Genomic DNA, 19346 nt, shown 5'->3' with positions numbered 1-19346 from the left:
AAAATTCCAGAAGTAATGTGGAAGTGTTTTTTTATTTAAAACCTAAACCCTTGACCTAAAAATAGTTAACTAATAAATATAAAAATAAAATTTAACAAAGAAAATAAAAAAAAAATAATGTAAGAAAAAAAGATTGTAATAATTTTACAAATGTCATTTTCATGTTTACAGATAATTTTGGCATATTTTCAAAAAACATAAAAAATATTTCAATTTTATAGAGTAATTTAATCAATGAATAGTTATTTATTTATGTTTTTTGGCAGTTTTGTAATTTATATTAAATAATAACCATTGTTAAAAATTTATCAATTAAAAAATTTGAAATTCATTCTGAGATATTTCGAAATTTATTTATATTTTTTCTATCAAATTTTCGAGTATTGTTATTATTTATTTATTTATTTTTTCGATAGACTGATGATAAAGAAGCCGACAATTCAACCGTTTGATGTTACATAACTGAAAACCGATACTGTAAATTTCTACTGAATTAAGAAGAGAGCTTTTATAGATAATATAAAAAATCGAAATTTTTTTTTTTTTCATTATTTCGATAATACACAGTTGCAAATTTCGTGCGTTCATTGATATGCGCATTATCCTACAGGACCTCGTGGTCTATCTCCAGTTTTTTTTTTTTTTTTCAATTTTATTTAACTTGTCGCTTACCCTGGTGTTTGAAGATATTCAAAAACTCGGCGGCAGTCGTGATGGAACCACTGAATACGCGTCATACCATTTCCACGCAATTATAATTTTTTTTTTTTTTTAAATAAATCTCTACAAAAATACATTACATGGTTGTAATTTATTTTTTTATTTTTTTAAAATATCGTGGAATATAATTTATGTATTATAAAAACAAAAAAAATACATTTATACAGTGAAAATGATTAAAAACTATAAACATGTGAAATTTATAAAAAAAAATAATTAAAAAGTGATGATCAAAGTTAATCTAATATTCTAATTTTTACTGTGTTAATAATTTTTTTTTGTTCTTTTTTTTCAAATATAAAAAAATGATTTTTTAATTTTTAAAATTGTGACTGGTTGATTGTATTTTAAAAGTCGTTAAATAAGGGAGAATAATTTGATTAAATAATATTACGAAGAAGAAAATTTCTTGTTAATTTCGTTGTGATAAAATATAAAAAATATTAAGTGAATAAAAAACAAGTATACCCTTAACACTTACACTCTTGTTTATGAGGTAATAAATTTTTTAAATTTATAAAAATAAATAACAACTAAAGTTTAATAAAACACATAAATTGTTTATTAAATTTTTTATACATTTCTTTTATTTTATCATTTTCTCTTAGATTATTCATGAAGTATAATAAATTTTAAAAATATTTCATCTTCAAAGTAATAAATAAAATTGTTGATAAGTATTTTTCCACACCACAATGACAGCTGTCTAAATTAAGTCCACCATTCGTATCTCACACCATTAAATATCTCAAAATCAAAGAAATTTTTTTTCATTATTCAAACCCAAAAAAGACCGATGGGATAAGAAAAAAAAAAACAACTACATACTTATACAAAAGGTGTTTTTTTTCTTTTTTTAAAAGGTATTTGATTGAGTACTTTGCCTTGTGTTATTAAATTCACTGAGATTTAGTATTTACCCAACTATTTTCTTTTCTATCCTTTTAAAAACCATTTTTTTTCTTTCAAAATTACCCATTGAATCAAAAATATACACACATTTTAAAATTGCCAAATCAATCTTCAAGCATTACTCAAATTTATGACAATTCAATGCAAAAAAAAAAAAAAATCTCAGTAAAGATCTCAGCTTTAATTAAGCTCGATCAAGTTTCAACATTTCTATACCAATATTAAATATATATGTATCATCAATCATTGTCAAAATTATATTAAATTATTATTTATTCAAAAAAAAAAAAATAATAATATAAATAAAATTAAATAAACATATACTAGGTTTCTAAAATCATTCATTAATTATTCTATCAAATTGATAAATTTTATACTCTAAGGTTTCAATCCTTTCAAGTTTTTAATTAAAAAAAAAATCAAATAAATATAAACCCTATTCTACTCCTCTCTCCCTCCCTCCCTATCATGTAAATTTTAATAAAATATTCCAAGAAAATTTCTATTCAATTAAATGATAAATGATTCAAAAAAATTTCATAAAAATACACAATTAGTTTTTCTTTAATAAAAAGATGATGTATTTAAAAAATTAACAAAATATATTTTAATTAATTAATGATTATTATGAATAATTTAAAATTAATATATTTTTTTTTTCTCAATGAATTAAATTTATATATTTCAGATAACATTACAGCAAGGTGTATAGGTGTGAAATAATATCATCAAGTGTTGGGCACGCCTATTTTGATAACACTTAGATAATCGATTTTGAACAAGTAACTAGCCAGGGATCATGTCCAGCAAATAAAGTGTGGTAATGAGCCAACTGAAATTTCATATAACATCGAAAATTGAATTTATACTTGAAATAACAATGTGTGCAATAAATATTAAATGACCAATTGCAAAAGAAAAAAAAATGATAATAAAAATAAAAAGAAAAAAGCTGTCAATAAAAATATTTAATTAATAAAAAAGTTTATTATAAATTTGAAGAACATAGAAATTTATAAAAAGCTTTTTAGATAATATTAAAAATTGATTTGTCAATATTAATTACAAGAAAGAAATTTTATTTAAAATGGATAATTTACTGAATAAAACAACAATAACCAGATTGATTGATACAGCTGATTTAAATATAACAAATTGTACAATTATTGATGATAATTGTAATGATAATTTAATTGAAAATATTGTTGCAATAACTGTGACAATATTTTTTGGTTCAATTGGAATACTTGGACTTGCTGGTAATTCACTTGTTGTTATTGTTGTTGCACTTAATCCTGGTATGAGATCAACAACAAATATATTAATAATTAATTTAGCTGTTGCTGATTTATTATTTGTTATATTTTGTATACCATTTACTGCAACTGACTTTGTTCTTAATTATTGGCCATTTGGTAATGTTTGGTGTAAAATTGTACAGTATATTATTATTGTGACAGCATGTGCAAGTGTTTATACACTTGTACTCATGAGTCTTGACAGGTAATTTTATTTTTTTTTTAATTGAAATTTATTTATTAATAATTGAAAAATATCTATATTTATTTTTTTATATACATATATCTATATTTATTGTTTTTAATTAAATTTTTAAAGACAATTTTAAATTTGAAAAATAAAAATTTTCAAAGTGTTTTTTTTGTTTTATCATAATTTTGATATTAATTATTCAAAAATTTTTTTATAATTAATATTTTTAGCATAAAAATACGTGATAGTATCTATTTATTTAATTATTATATTCAAAAATATTTATTGATAATATAAAATTAAATTTATTAAAATTTTTTATACAGTAAATTTTTTTTTTTTATGATAAATGTTGAAATTTAATATAATTTAATTAATTAATTATATTTATTATCAAATAATTAGATATTAATTATATTTTAACAATGTTTTATCTTTTTTGTAAAATTTAAATTGATTATTTTATACATTGCATAAACCAGATAACCATAATGCAATTAATCGATAAATATTAGTCTTAAATTCAATTTACGTAACGCCCTTCATCAACAACGATAACAGTGTTTAAAAAAAAAATATTTTAAATAATTTTTATTTTTTTTTAATCTGACAAAACCATAGACACAGTTTATCTTTACTTTTATTAATCTTGAATTATTTATTTCACTCCATAAATAAAATACAAAGACAATAGTCAATAATATATTTTTTTATTTCGTTTATTTTTATGTGTTAAATAATTTTCGAGGCTCACATATCAAATTAAAATAAAAAATAAAAAATACAAGATGTAAATATAGATTTTTTTTTAGTATAAAACAATTCATATTGATATAAAATTTTGATAATTTTTATGTTTATAAATGTTTAGAAAGAATTATTTTGTAAATCCTATTTTTTTTTTGAATTTTTATTCGATAGATTTCTTGCTGTTGTTCATCCAATAGCATCAATGACAGTTAGAACCGAAAATCATGCATTTTTGGCAACTTGTATTGCGTGGCTTGTTATACTTATATTATCAATACCAGTGATTATTGTTCATGGAGAGGTAATTATTATACTTAAAAAAAATAAATAAAAAAGTTTACTAATTTATTGATATCATGATAATAAAGTGCTAAATAAATTTTGAGAGTAGATTTGGGAGGAAAAAAAAACTTGATCATGCGTGGTGTTACATAATTTATATTTAAATATAAAAAATATATTATATTTTTTTATGATTTTAGGTACCTCATCATTTACAAGAAGACAAAAGAGTTTGTAGAATATTACCTGAAGTAAATTGGCCTTTATTTCAAATAACATTTTTTCTCTTTAGTTTTTTGATACCTTTAACACTAATAAGTGTATTATATATATGTATGCTTGTTCGATTATGGCGAAGTTCACGTGGAAGTGCTGAAAGTCGTCGAGGTAGACGAAGAGTTACTCGACTTGTACTTGTTGTTGTTGGTGTATTTGCTGTATGCTGGTGTCCACTTCAGGTAAAGAAAAAAAGAAATTTAATTAATTTTATCATTATATCAAAGTTTAAGACTTAAAAATTTATTATTTTATAATATTTTAATAATTTTTTAGTTATATTTTCTAATTATATATACAGTTTTAGTTTGAAAAACATATTTGTTCAAAGCAGAAGCAAAGTCAATCAAGCAAAATGGTCAAACATTTATTTTTTTTCTCGAACCTTTTTTTTTTTTTATATTTCCATGTAATTTCTGCACCATTTGATGGTTTGATGACATCAAGTCACTATAAAAACTCTTATTATCTCAAAGAAAAAAACGAGAATAATTTCTTGATAAAGTTTTTTATTTACGAGCATGATATTAAGTTGATTCCTCATTTGAAATTCATATGTCTATATATATTATTTTGAGATGATTAATATCATCAAGTTGATACACAACTTTTCACATAAAACATTGTTCAATAGTAAATTATATTGATATACGTAAATTATGTTATTCAAACTCATTATCATCAATATTATCTGACGAGAATTATGATTAAATTCAGTAACTAAAATGAACTTTCAAAGTATGATGTAAAATTTTATATTCAAGAAAATTAAAATGTCAATCATTATTTAATCAATTTTCTATAATTTAATAACAAATTTAATTTATTATATTACATTAATAGATCTTTATTTATATATGAAAAATTATCATGAACTTTTTGTCCTTTTAAATTTTCTTAATCGTTGAATAAAGTTCAATGATTTTTCATTTATTACATGAATATTATAATAATATTATCACGTAGTTATTATAAATTACATTAATGATAAAATAAATTAAATATAAATTTTTTTTTTAAATATGTTACAGGTGATACTTGTTGCTAAATCAATCGGTTACTATCCAGATAATCCAATGAATATTATGCTACAAATAACAAGTCACGTTCTAGCATACATGAATAGCTGTGTAAATCCAATATTATATGCATTTTTAAGTGATAATTTTCGTAAAGCATTTAGAAAAATAATTTACTGCAAACCAAGATATGATCCAAAGGCTCTTGGACCATCAACTAAAACCACTCGAGCAGCAAGTAGTGGTGATCTTCTTTAAAAAGGTAAGACAAATATTTTTTTATATTAAAAAAATTAATGAAAAATAGTGACAGGTAATTTAGATAAATTTTAGATGTTAAAATAATAATAATAAAAAACAGCACTGTGTCTGCAAGAGTATCATCAAATTTGGACTTAAAATTTTATCAACTTTGCTTCATTAAATTTCATGATTATTATCATTTTTTTTTTCTTAATAAAAAAACTATCAAGAGCTCGTTGAATTTTATACTTTTCCAATAGTATATAATATTTAAAAAAAAAAAAAATTGATAATAGTTTTTTACTTTTTACAATTTCTTGTATTATTTTTTTCATTTTTTTAGTTTTTTTTTTTTTCATTTGTCACCGTTGTCTTTAGAATCTATACTCATGATAATATAGGTATATATTTTTTGTTCCTTTTTTTTCTTTTAAATAGCTTATTCATTTACTTATTTTTTTTTCTTTTAGTAAATAAAATAATATCTCATATTTCCTTGTCTACCTCGTAATTAATAAAAACTTTTTTGTTTGAATTTTTTCCCATTTTTTCTTTTTTAATAATTATTTTTATTTTTTATTTGCAGAGAAAATAAAGAGAACAATTAATTAGCTGCTTTTTATATAATATTTTGTCTTTGTTTGATTGAATTTTTTTTTTTTTTAATTTTCTAATTCATACAATTGATAAAAGCTTATTTTTTTTAATGAAAATATTTAAAAAGCTCTGTTATTGAATTTATTCTGTTATATACTGTTAAAAATTATCGCGTGAGTTATTTTCATCTTCACAATATAAGAAAAAATAAATATTAAAATGCAAATATTGTTATGATTAATTAAAGAAAAAATATATTTTTAATTAACAAAACTTTAGATAAATATTATGTATTTATTTATACTTTTTCTTAGCATAATAATTATAATTATTTCTATTAAACCACAATATTTGCGTATATTTTATTTCTACATTTCGACAAATGTATTGTGGTCAAGTCAAGTTATCTAAAACTTTGAAATGACATAAATATATAAACTCAACACAATTTAAACTTTCCCACTATATTTATATTGTTTTCCAAAGTAAAGTTTCAACATAAATATTCACCATAATAAATTTATACTTATATAAGTATTTTTTTTTTGCTATTTATGTTATAAACATCGGAGAAAATTTTCGAAATATATGGCTTATTGATTATAGCATTTAATCATTGAATTTAATCTTTTTAAAATGTTTTTTTTCTATCTATAAATTAATTTTTAACCGAGCAGTTAACCAAAACAGTTTTTTATTTTTTTTCTTTTGTATAATTAAGGGAATTTACATACATTACCATGCTTCTGGATTAACATATTTCATGTAGTTTGAAACTTGATGAAACACGTTACAGCTAAATCAACTTGGTAATTAACTTCATACATATTATCATACGTGGATAGGTAAATTTTTGTTTTTGTAATACTCGTAGCTTTTTAGTTATATTTTTAACTGTAAAAGTCATATTAAGTTTCATGAATTATGTAAAAAATTATGGCTAACTTGGTGAAATTGATTTCTCCGATTTTCTTTAATTTTTTCCGGTATTTTTCTGTTTCCCTCATGATGAAACTCTTTGATGAAAAAAAAAATAAATCAATAAATATTTCAATGAATTATTTAGCATAGAATGGATATTATTTGAAATTAAAATTTTCATCTTTGAAAGTTTGAAATAGTCAAATATATAGAGCCAATAAAAATCTATCAATAGTAAAATTTTATCATTGTTATTAAAAATTGTTTATGATTTTTTCATTTATGATATAAATTGAATAATAATTCTTTTTCTCTATGATATTTTTAAAATTTAATATTCTCGTTGAATAATAGTTTTAAAAATTTGTGACAATAATCAAAATAATAAAAACAAACTGCAAATAAATCTCAGGAAAAGTCGACATTGAATAAATTCTTAATGCCATGGGAATTTATGAAAGCATGAAATCATCTTTTTATATTTTTTTTTCTTCTCACCTCTGATTTTTTCTTTTTCTATTATATTTATTATCATTATTTCTTTACTTCTTTTTAGGGTTTTAAAACTTTTCACTTAACTTAGAAAATACACTCCAGGGCATTTTTTTCTATAAAAAAAATGCACACTTTTTTGAAAAACTTATATGAAAAATATTCAACGATCAAGTAAACTAATATTTTTGTGGTTTATTAAATTTTAAAGTTTAGTAAATAATCAAAACTCAAACTAAAAATTAAATTAAAATTGTCAAGCTAATTATTCATTAAAGCTGATAATTAAATTGACACTAGATATTATTTTTCTATATTAAAAAATAACATAATATAAACATAGTCGAGAACTCTGATACCTATATGATAATAAATTTTAAAAATCATTTAAACATTGATAAAAATTGATATGTCATTAAACACATATAAAATACATGATTTTTCCAATTGCAAATTTAATAATGCATCATTTATTTAATTATTCTTTCGAAAAATATATTGAACACGTTCATCATTAGATGATCAACAAAGGTATTGATAAATTTCATTGAAATTTGATGACTCGTGTACCTTGTTGTTGTTCAAATGATGACTTTAATTACAGTTACATACTGTTGCTTTTGCAATAAGTAATTTATTTTGTTTGTTCACTATTTAATCATGTTTCTATTGCAACTAAACAATAACTATTATTTATCCTACATATTGTTTATGCCTAGCCTATTATCTACATGAAAAAATGATATTTAAATCATTTAATTTACCATATAAATAATATTAAAATGAAAATTTTAATATAAAAAAAAAAATATTAGAGTAATGATGTTTAAAAAAAAAACAAGTTGCTTGTTATTATTATGACTTTGAGCTTTTGATGTCATTGAGTTGAGAAAGGAGGCGTGAATTCGAAGCTATAATAGAATTTTTTTTTTTTTTTTTTGCTGCAGGCTTTTAATGAAAATCCCGTATCAACTGTAAACTAATAATATGTTTTTTATTAAATTTATTTTATCATCAAAAAAGTATTTTCAACCATAAAAAAAATTTATAAATAAATAAAAATTGAAAATGAAAAAAACTACATATATTTTTTTTATAAAAAAATAATGATAAATTATTATTATTTATTATTTAATAAATAGTGTAAATAAATTTATATGAAAAATAAAAAATTATTTATAAATCATGAATTTTGAATGAAACTTTTAAAATAAATGTCAGCAAAAAAAAAAAAAAAAAAAAAGTCTATCAAGTGATTGTCATTAATTTTTTGACTACTCAACAAATTAAAATATTCTTAGAAAAATTTAGTAAATAAAAAATATATCAATTTAGGTCGAAAGAAAATTTTTTATTTATAAAATAATGAGTTTACTTTTTTATATAAAAAATTTACTAAATTAAACTGGCTTATCGATCCATAAAAAAAAATGAAAATTAACGAAATTTTCAAAATTAAATTTCGATATTTAAATCGAAATTTTTTACCTTGATAGTTAATTTGATTGAATTGACAATAGAAAAGCTATATATATTACAAACTAATAAGTGAATTGATTAGCACATAGAGTTGATAAATAGTTTTGTTAATTTATATATAATAGTCCGTAATTTCAATTTCGCTATTCAGAAACTATTTGACAGTAATGTGTTTTTGATATAGCACTTTGTTAAAATTTTCTAGTAATTGAGAATAATATTCCTTTGAACCAATCATTTTATTCTATTATATTTTGTACATTCCACTCTTTTGTCATTTTTAAATTGATCCTCCTGGAAATTCTCGAATTTTAATGAATTTTAAATATTTTCAAATAATTATAGTCAATTTAATTTTTAGTGTATTATATATTTTATTGACAATAAATCCAAGTATTTTTTAATACGAAATAATAAATTAAATTTATTCTTTTAAAGCTTTGGTGATTGAAAAAAGAAAAAGGTGATTTGTATTGTGCTTTCTGAGTGATGACCATCAACACTAGAAGGATTAAAAGTCAATAGACTTAACAACATATATACTACTTTGTCATTCATGAAGGGGTTGGGTTGAACTACATACGATCAACATATATACACGTCATATATTGACTATGTTTAATGCTTGTTAAATTTATCCATCAATGGTAAACATAATTTAAAAAAAAAAAAAAATACACAACAAACATTAAAGTTTCAAAATAAATTGTGAAAAAAAAATTATAAATGTAAATAGTAATTAAAATTTATATAATAATATTAGAAAATTTAAATATATATATTAATAAATGTGTATAAATAATAATAGTTTTGAAATTACAAAATAATTAATTTCAAAATTGTGAAAAAAAAAAAAAAACAAAAAGATAAAATTTGTCAATAACAATTATTGATGTAACAATTATTTCTTTAACAATGTGATATTTAGAGAAAAAAATTTATAATTGTTCAAGAAATGTTTATAATCTCGTGTTTATTTTATTGAAAAATTATTATTATTATTAATTGCATACTAGTTATTGTTATAGTGAAAAAAATTTTTTAACGTTTTTTTATTTGTTAAATTGGATGAATTTATTTATAACAATAGAGATGAATATTTAAAAAATTTATTTTATATATTTTATAGGCTGATCAAGACCGATCCAATGGAAAATCCTAAACCAACGACTTCGTAAATTTTTATATTTTATTTTATATTTTTGTTGTATATTATTATTATTATCGTTCATTATATTTTTCCCTTTTTCACCAAAAATAACTCGTATTATTTATATAATTTTTAAATAAAAAAAATCATATAGAAATTAAAATTAGATAATTATTCTGAGTGTCTAGACTGACTGTAAATCATTGTCATCAAATAAATGTAATAAATAAAAAAAAAACATCAGAAAAAATCAAGAAATAAATAAATATTGAAAAAAAAAAAAATAATAATTTATATTTATTAATAAACAATTCATAATTATTAATTTTAACAGCTAATTTTTTTTTAAATTATTTTTATGTGTTGTTTAATGGTTTGTTCGATTAAAATTTTTGTATCTTTCAAATGTAAAAAGTTTCACGAGTTTGAAAGCGTAAAAAAAAAATTTAAAAATTGATGATTTTTAAAACGTCGATACCACCCGAATTACTCCATAAATCTTTCGACTATACCTGAAGAAATATAAGTCATCAAAACTGTCAAACTAAAACAACAAAAAAAAAAAAGGAAACATTCTACGTGTTTTGTGATATTAAACCATCAAGACTTTTTAAATAATTCAAAGGATCATAAAAAATTGACGTGTTTGGTAATAAAAAAAAAAAAAAGAAATATAATAATACAAAAAAAAAAAAAAATACATAAAACTACCCTAAAAAAATAACTGAATTAAAAAAAATAAATAAAAAGAACCAACAATATTAAAATGAAAAAAAAAATACAAAATCAATAGAATAACATGAGGTAAGTTATTTATGTAAATGAAAAATTATTTCCCAGTAATTTATTAACAAAAATTTCTAGTCTTCTTGGATAACCTTCTTTTAGATATATAAATGAAATACACCCACATTCATTTATAGTTACAAAAGGTTAGAAATTTTACGCTTGAATAAAAATTGATAAAATTCATTTCACTTGAGTCACCTAAAATCCCAAAGGATATTGTCATGTGATTGTATTTACGCTGAAAAAAAATAAATATAAATTTAGGGGTTAATAAAACAAAATCTCCGGAAGGGTGACATAACACTATATGAGATATAATTTATTTATTTATTCATTTTTTTTTTTTATTTATGAATTTTATTTATTTTATTTATAAACTGCATATACAAATAAAAATTCTAAAATATATTTTCAATTTTTTTTTTTAACTATTTTTTTGAATTTAAATTTATTTTTTTATTTAATTTGATAATTAATAAATGTAAAAATTAGTTTAGAAAGCCTTTTTCAGTTTTCGGTAGACAAATCCAAAAAATTTAAATTTATAAAAAATTACAACTGTTTTAAAAATAAAAATTTTATGAATATTTTTTAATTTTTTTTTGAATATGTGTATTTTTTTTTGCTTTGAAAATAATTAATATTGATTTTTGTTGAAAAATTTGATTTATTTAATTATTTTATACATAAAAAAATAAAGCTTGTATTATTATTTCTTAATGATTTACTCACTCAGGCTCTTTGAGCCTGAAAAACGAAAAAAAAGATATCCTTTGAGTCAAAGTCATTGAGTGTAGACTCAAAAAGCAACAATGACTAATGGGCTTTATCCTTTTGGATTTATCGTGACAATACCGGAAGATCAAAGGTAACAAGAACTTTGAAACATAAAATATATAAATAAAACAGACAATATTGTATTGCACGTAACATCTGCTATAATTTAACTTGTATCTTGATTAAGGTTTACACGTTGTTTTAGTACATGCTCCGATTTATATAATTTACCTTATATATTCACAATAACATATTTTAGTTTTAACAAATCCAACTTTCAAATGATGCTATATTTTAATTGTTCAATTACTAAAATGATTTATTATCGTTGGGTAAAATTGACTCAATATTTATATCAAAATAAAATCAATATCATTTTGTTCTATACTTGTACGAAGGTGTATACGAATTAATTGAAATCAAAAAATTTTATACCTTCGTCAAAAAATTAATTGGCAATTTATTAAAAAATAAAAAATTTTGTTGGATTTTGGTATTATGATAGATTTTTTTTTTTTTTTTAATTGTATTTTTAGTATATAACTATTGTTTGTAAATTAATTTGTTATTTAAATATATAAAATTGGATAAAAATAATTAGCATATAAAAGAAAATGCCAAAAGATGGCAAACTTCTTTTTAAAATATAAAAAAATTTTATGTAATTGATTTTGATAGATAAAGCCTTCAAAAAAAATTGTCTATTACACTTATTTTAATTTTAATTATATCGAAGCATATATGTACTGAAGTTTCAGCTGATAAATTTATTCAAGAATAAAAAATTACGAATTAAAACATTTTAAATAATACATTACTTAAAAAATCCATTTCATTTAAAAAATTCTATTTCATTCATGACAAACTGAAAAAAACAAAAGCTCGCTTGTACTGTTTACTTATTTACATTCTAAATCTGATTGACATAAAAATTGAATTTCATGAAAAAATTTAATTATTATATTAAATTATTATTAATGATGATTTTTTTTTCCGATAACTTGAATGAGTGCAAACGAATGACTTGTCAAATTCATACTGGATTTAATAAGCATTTAATAATTTTTTCAGTCACTTGCAGACGTTTTAAATCTTTGAAAAAAAAAATTATTTTATCGACATATAACTCTTTATTTTAAATATAACAATTAAAATTATAAAAAAATTAAAAAACATATTTTTTAAATTAGTAAAACTGTCATAAAAACTCATCTTCATTATTTTTTTTTCTCTCTATATTGCAGACAAAATAATTTTACGATTATACAATTCAGCACCTGATGCATCTTCAAAGTCATCACATTTTCACTGATTGCATAAAAATAAAAATAAATATTAAAATAAATCGTATTTAAAGTGTCTTTTTTCTATAACGAAATTGATAAGTTTTTTATCAACTAATGCATCATGAATTTAAAAAACTCGCAAAAGAAATTATTGAAATAAATTTTTTATATAATTTTGAAAATATGACAATAAAAATTTTTATTATTTAAATTTTAATGACATTTTTGCATTTTTTTCAGCGCTAATTTTATTATTTATATAGATAATAAATTCAACAACACTATTGTCATTCTATTTTTACTTACAATGTTGAGTAGACTCAATAAATTTTCATCAAGAAAAAAAATCGTTGTTATCTTATTCACTTTGGTTTGAAGATAATACTTTTTATAAATTTATTGTTCAATGAATTTTGTATCGTGTGTATTGCTTGGTTGAATATAAACAAAATTGATTCAAGTATTGACCTTCAGCTGACTGATAACAGTAATCCACTTGTTGATTGAATTTCTCGACAATTTATTTTAAAAAGGTCATGGAAATATATATATACATTTCAATAGTGTTTTTCAAAAACAATAAAATATATCATTTAATTTAACAAAATCAATATTACAATTTTATATTATTTAATCAATTATTTCATTTATATTTTTTAAATTAAATAAAATTAAACCAACAATATTTTACAATTTAAAAAACAAAAAATTTAATGGTCATGGTATACGCAGACTTGAAGTGTCTGTTTTTTTTCGACTACAAAGAAACCATCTTCTGACAACAAAATGATGGATAAGAGGGTTTTCAAGTACGCATCGTTTTATTTGAAAAAAAATAAAAATATATATTTCAAGTATATCACTAAAGCATCTTGAATAATAATAATAAAAAATAAATGATATTATACATGAAAAGTGTCAACTGAATTTCAACTTGAATTTATTTTAAAATTTTTTTATTGTTTATTCAATTACAAATTATTAAAATTTTGCTGAATAATAAAATTATTAATATTTAAAAAAAAAAAAAAATTAATAATTCAAAATGATATTGTTCATCCAGCCGATGTAATAAAAAGTCCGAGTATAGACAACAGGATGATCAGGATTCAATGAGTAGATTGAAATAATTCCAACAATTTTGTGAGAAAGCATAACAGGACTCCCTGAATTTCCCTGAACAAATTATTATTAATTAAAAATAGATTAATTTAAATTTTGAATATATTTTTTAAATAATTACTTGGATTATATAAGTTGTTTTTGATCTTGGTGAGCAACAGTGTTGTGCTTGATTAAACATCAGCTGCTTATAATATTTATTATTGCAGGTTTTTGAGGAAATTGTTATGACATCAGTATGTTGAAGATATCTCATCATACGATCAAATACTGGATCTTTACCCCAACCAGTTAAATAAAGATCAGATGAACGTAAATTTAGAGTTGAAACATGAGCCAAGAATTGCACATGAGTCATTATTATTCTTGAAGTTAATCTTAAAATTGCTAAACATTTATAAATAATTAAAAAAATGTTATTTATTATTATTTTTTTGAATTAAAATATATAATTAATTATTGAGTGTTGAGTGTGTTACCAATATCATTAACCCAACTTTGATGTGGATTGTATTTTTCATGAAATATAACATAAGCAACTTCGTGAATTTCCGAGAGACTTGATGTTTCTTCTCTCATAAGATCATTTGTTCCACTCAAAACTTGAATATTTCCATAAACAACATTTCGCTCAGCTAAAATACAACTTGCAGATGTTAAAATATGATCTGTTGATATTATTGCACCACCACATAGATGAACGTCTCGAATTTGCACAGATACTTGATATGGGTAATCTTCAATCTTAACTGTTTTTCCACCATATATTTTATTTGCTGATTTTCCATTTGTAACTATCAATGAAAATTAAAAAAAAATTATTCTCAATAACAATAATGACAACAATAAAACTTACCAATTATTAAATATAATGATAAAAATATTAAACATAATATTCTACTTGAAAACATTATTCAAATATAACAGCCTCGATAAAGTATAAAATAGTTATGCTTAATTTCTATACCAGTTTAAAATAAAAATTTTGTACATTAATTTGGCTTAAATTCATATCTTTATTGACTTGATAAAAAAAATTTTAATCTTATTTACATGATAGTGTGATAAAAGTTACATTGAAATTATAAAATTTAGTGTTATAAATTTTAAAATTTGACAAATATCAAAAAAATAAGAAAAAAAATTACCGTGAAATTATACAAACATATTTTGAATTTTAATTTTAAAAAAATTTATATTTTTCACATAATAAAAATAATAATTAAATTAAAAAAATTTTAAATTAAATTTTTTCTTTCATTTGTTCAATCCAATTGATATATTCAAAAACATGAGTATAAATAATTGGTTGTCTGATGTCCAGAGAATCAAGTGAAATAATTCCAACTATTTTTCGTCCAAACATTACAGGACTACCAGCGCTACCCTAAAAAAATTAATGAAAAATATATTTAATTAATATTTATTATTAATAAACAATGATTATTTAATTACCTGACTGATACCTGATGTTGATAACAAAGGTATAAAACAGTGCTGTGTTGTATAAAGATATTCAAATTTATAGTATTTTTTTTGACATAGCCCTGAAGAAATACTTTTGACGTGAATCTGTTGTAGATATCTTGAAATAATTTTAGTAGATGGATTTATACCCCAGCCTGTGGTATAATAACTATTTGATGATGTTTTCTGTGGTGGCATACAAACTGCTGCACGTATTCCCATTAATAATGGAATTTGTTTTTCCAATACAAGAATTGCTGTATTAAAAAACAAAAATATTCATTTAAAAAAAATTAATTTTAATGTATAAAAAACATGACAATACATCAATGCTTTTATCATTTTTTTTCTTCTTATTTTTCTAATTATAAGTGGAAAAAGATCAAGTTGAAAAAATATCGAAAATTTTATAAATTCTCACCTATATCGTTCATCCAATTGACATATGGATTGTATTGTTCATGAAGTATAATATAAGCAACTCGATGAATTTTGGAATGTTCTTCTTGTCTCATGAGATCATTTGTTCCACTCAATACTTGAATGTTTCCATAATATACATTTTGTTCAGAAGTCACACAAGTAGCAGCAGTTAATATATGTCTGTTAGAAATAATTGAACCACTACAAGTATGGTAATCATGAAGTTGGATTGATACTTGATGAGGATGACTATATATAGTAGATGTTTCTCCACCATAAATTTTACTAGATAAATTTCCATATACCACTTAAATTAAAAATTAAATAAATTTTATGAAAAGTGTTGACAAATGGATATAAATGGCTTTTATAAATTTTTATTAGATAATGGTTGATAGTAAGAAAATAAAACTTACCGGAAATTATAATATTCAAACATGTTATGAAGCTTAGAATCATGGTTGTATGAATAATTAATATTAAACTCTTATTATAATCTACTTGGGTGAAATAATATTCTACTCAATTTGGAATAGAGCAGTTCTCGGTTACTTAATTATCTTTATTTGACAAATAAAAAATTATAGAGTAAATAATTCTCATTTTATATCTTTTAGCATGACGTGATTTATTACATTGAATTTTAGACAATTCCACATCTTGAATTTATTTTTCATTATTAAAATAACAATTAAATTTATATGAAAATATTTTTTACTATTAATTTTTATTCTAATGTCAGTTTTTTATTTTGTTTTATCCATGGCTTTTATAAAAAAATTAATGGGTAAAAAAAGAGTTTTACTTTTATTTTGATGCATTTTTATTGACTTGAAAGAAAAAAATGAAATTCAATATTGTCATTGTGATGAAATTTTTCTGAGTCAAAATACTCTGAAAAAAAATTATATGATAATAATGAGTGACTGAGTTACTGAGAATATTTGAAAAAACTCTTTGTCATATTAATGATATCTTTTTTTAATTAAAAAACAAAAAAATTATAGTTGAAGAATTAGTAATGAGAAGGCGTTAAAAATTTTAAAGTTTGTCTATTATTTAGTACTCAAGGTGTTTTAAAAAAAATAAAAAAAGACTTTAAATTATTAATCAAATATTGTCTTCGTTCTTATACCGTTTTTATTGGTGTTTATATTATCAAGTGGCCTGGTGGTTAAGGAGGCAAGCTCCATGCCTATGGTGCTTGTGGTCTTGAGTTCATAGCACAGTGAAACTTATGTTTTAATGGAGTTATTACGACCTCTATGTTGCATTAAAAATGTAGTTCTGCGCATGTTGATTATTTTCATTTCAACCATTAAATTGAATCAATTAAAAATCCATTCGCTGTTTGGAGCAAATACTACCTGGCAAAGAACAAGTGAAGGACAACCAAACACTTTCTTGTTCTATGCTTGGTGGTATTTGCCCTTAACGCCAAATTCTTTTTTGTTAAAAAAAAAAAACGAATTAACAATCAACGTTAAAATATTCAATACTGAGAATAAATTTTTCAATAATTAGAATTGTAAGAAATAAAAATTATTTTAAAAGTTTTCTCACATTGAATTTGTTTTTTAAATTTTTTAAAATATTCTATCAACGTGTTCTACCGAAAAAAAAAATGAATTTCTCTATAGAAATTTTAATGATTTGATTTACAAAGTGTATTCGAGCGGTTATTTGAATTTTAAAATAATCAATAACACTGTTGAAAAAAAATTAACAGACAAGGTGTTCAAATATAACTTCAGGTGTATATTTTTTTTTTTCTCCCTTTTTTAAATATTTAAATTTTGATTATTCTATTTGATTGAAATAAAAATAAGCCTGAAATATATATAAAAAAAAAATTGTGATGCAATTGATGCATCAATTTGAAACATGAATATACGTATATCTTATTATTTTTATCTATTTGGAGTAGACATCACCAGTTGTCACATCCAGTCGTGCATATCACTTAGCATTTCCGGAGTTCATTGAATCTTCATGATTGTACCTGAAAAATTATTCCAATTATATTTATAAAAAGTACTTTTTATCATTATATTATTATTAAATAAAAATATAATTATTTAATTACTTTTACTATTTATTTTTTTGTTGTAAAATTTAAAACAAACTATATGAGTATTAAAAAAATTTATTTCATTTTTATTATCCAATTAAATTAATAATCAATGTTATAGAAATTGTAAATAGATTTACAACTAAATAGTAAAAATATTTTTAAAAAGAATAAATAATAATGTAATGTTTATGATGTGCTTTCATTAAACGCGATAATTATTTTATCAGCTTTTTAAATATACGTCTTTGAGTCAAAATATTTACCATATTTATATATTCAAATTTTCGTATGATGCATTTTATCAAATGCAGTTTAAATGTAAATAAATAATTTAAATATATAAAAAAAATATTCATTGTCAGTAAATTATCTTGTATATATTTTGTAAAAAAAATTGTAAATTATATTGATTTATTTTTCATGATAAAATTAATGAGATAAGCGAAAGAATTTTTTAATTTTGCTATTTATTTAATGATTATTATGAAATTTTAATCACACTTTTATTTTATTTTTTGTTGTCAATTTTAGAATCGATAAAATAAAAAAATTATGACATCAAAATTCAAATAAATCAACAGTTGATCGTAACTCAATACTTTTTAACACTTGTCAATGAATATTTGAAAATTTATAGTCAAAGAGATATGAAAAAATTTAAAAAAAAAAAATACTTGATCGTGACCTTCTGGTGTTTTTAAAAGTCAATAAAAATATAATTCAATTTTTCTAATTCACAAACATCTGTATAAATGACGTGAACATTCAAATAAATTTAAAAAAAAAAACAATTTATTGTTCTTGACAAAAAAGCAAATTAATTGTTCTTTGACAAAAAAAAAATTCATTGTCTCGAGACTCATAATTTTAGTAGGATATACAATTGTCTCAATAAATATATATTCAAAATAATTAATATAATTATTTGTCAAACATGATGTATCTTGAAAGGAAAAAAAAATAAATAAATAATTATTTTTTTCCTGTTATTAATAAATTATTTTATTGAATTTCAAAATAAATTTATATTTTTCAACAAATTAAATTACAATTTTAAATTTTCTTTTCTATTTATA

At 20.9% G+C, this 19346-nt stretch overlaps 3 protein-coding genes across 3 annotated transcripts; 1 reads left to right on the top strand and 2 right to left on the bottom strand.

The window, feature by feature from the left end:
- The first annotated feature begins 693 nt into the window (after window positions 1–693).
- On the top strand, window positions 694–10616 carry LOC122860926 (allatostatin-A receptor-like). Its single transcript, XM_044164997.1, has 6 exons — window positions 694–1216; window positions 2321–3135; window positions 4045–4174; window positions 4356–4613; window positions 5463–5712; window positions 9621–10616. The coding sequence occupies exons 2-5, from the start codon at window positions 2720–2722 to the stop codon at window positions 5706–5708; spliced, it is 1050 nt and encodes a 349-aa protein (XP_044020932.1). The 5' UTR covers window positions 694–1216; window positions 2321–2719; the 3' UTR covers window positions 5709–5712; window positions 9621–10616.
- Window positions 10617–14415: 3799 nt separating this feature from the next.
- LOC122847843 (chymotrypsin-2-like) lies at window positions 14416–15217 on the bottom strand. The gene is made up of 3 exons (XM_044145700.1): window positions 15163–15217; window positions 14786–15100; window positions 14416–14693 (listed from the first exon to the last, which is right to left on the bottom strand). The coding sequence occupies exons 1-3, from the start codon at window positions 15215–15217 to the stop codon at window positions 14416–14418; spliced, it is 648 nt and encodes a 215-aa protein (XP_044001635.1).
- A 332-nt stretch (window positions 15218–15549) lies between these two features.
- On the bottom strand, window positions 15550–16655 carry LOC122847842 (chymotrypsin-C-like). The gene is made up of 4 exons (XM_044145699.1): window positions 16613–16655; window positions 16195–16503; window positions 15762–16030; window positions 15550–15693 (listed from the first exon to the last, which is right to left on the bottom strand). Exons 1-4 carry the CDS (start codon window positions 16653–16655, stop codon window positions 15550–15552), a joined length of 765 nt encoding a protein of 254 aa, XP_044001634.1.
- Window positions 16656–19346: the final 2691 nt, after the last annotated feature.

The sequence above is a fragment of the Aphidius gifuensis genome, linkage group LG1 (assembly GCF_014905175.1).
Source record: "Aphidius gifuensis isolate YNYX2018 linkage group LG1, ASM1490517v1, whole genome shotgun sequence".
NCBI lineage: Eukaryota > Metazoa > Arthropoda > Insecta > Hymenoptera > Braconidae > Aphidius > Aphidius gifuensis.
This window is presented reverse-complemented; position numbering and strand designations above follow the sequence as displayed.

Excerpts from the sequence above, each read along its gene's own strand:
- LOC122847842 (XM_044145699.1), bottom strand. The coding sequence starts at position 16,655 with ATGATTCTAAGCTTCATAACATGTTTGAATATTATAATTTCCG. Across the intron at positions 16,504-16,612 it reads TTTGAATATTATAATTTCCG|TGGTATATGGAAATTTATCT; the intron begins GTAAGTTTTATT and ends TTTTAATTTAAG. Across the intron at positions 16,031-16,194 it reads CAATTGGATGAACGATATAG|CAATTCTTGTATTGGAAAAA; the intron begins GTGAGAATTTAT and ends TTTTTAATACAG.
- LOC122847843 (XM_044145700.1), bottom strand. The coding sequence starts at position 15,217 with ATGTTTTCAAGTAGAATATTATGTTTAATATTTTTATCATTATATTTA. Across the intron at positions 15,101-15,162 it reads ATCATTATATTTAATAATTG|TTACAAATGGAAAATCAGCA; the intron begins GTAAGTTTTATT and ends TTTCATTGATAG. Across the intron at positions 14,694-14,785 it reads AAGTTGGGTTAATGATATTG|CAATTTTAAGATTAACTTCA; the intron begins GTAACACACTCA and ends ATAAATGTTTAG.
- LOC122860926 (XM_044164997.1), top strand. The coding sequence starts at position 2,720 with ATGGATAATTTACTGAATAAAACAACAATAACCAGATTGATTGATACA. Across the intron at positions 3,136-4,044 it reads GTACTCATGAGTCTTGACAG|ATTTCTTGCTGTTGTTCATC; the intron begins GTAATTTTATTT and ends TTTATTCGATAG. Across the intron at positions 4,175-4,355 it reads TGATTATTGTTCATGGAGAG|GTACCTCATCATTTACAAGA; the intron begins GTAATTATTATA and ends TTATGATTTTAG.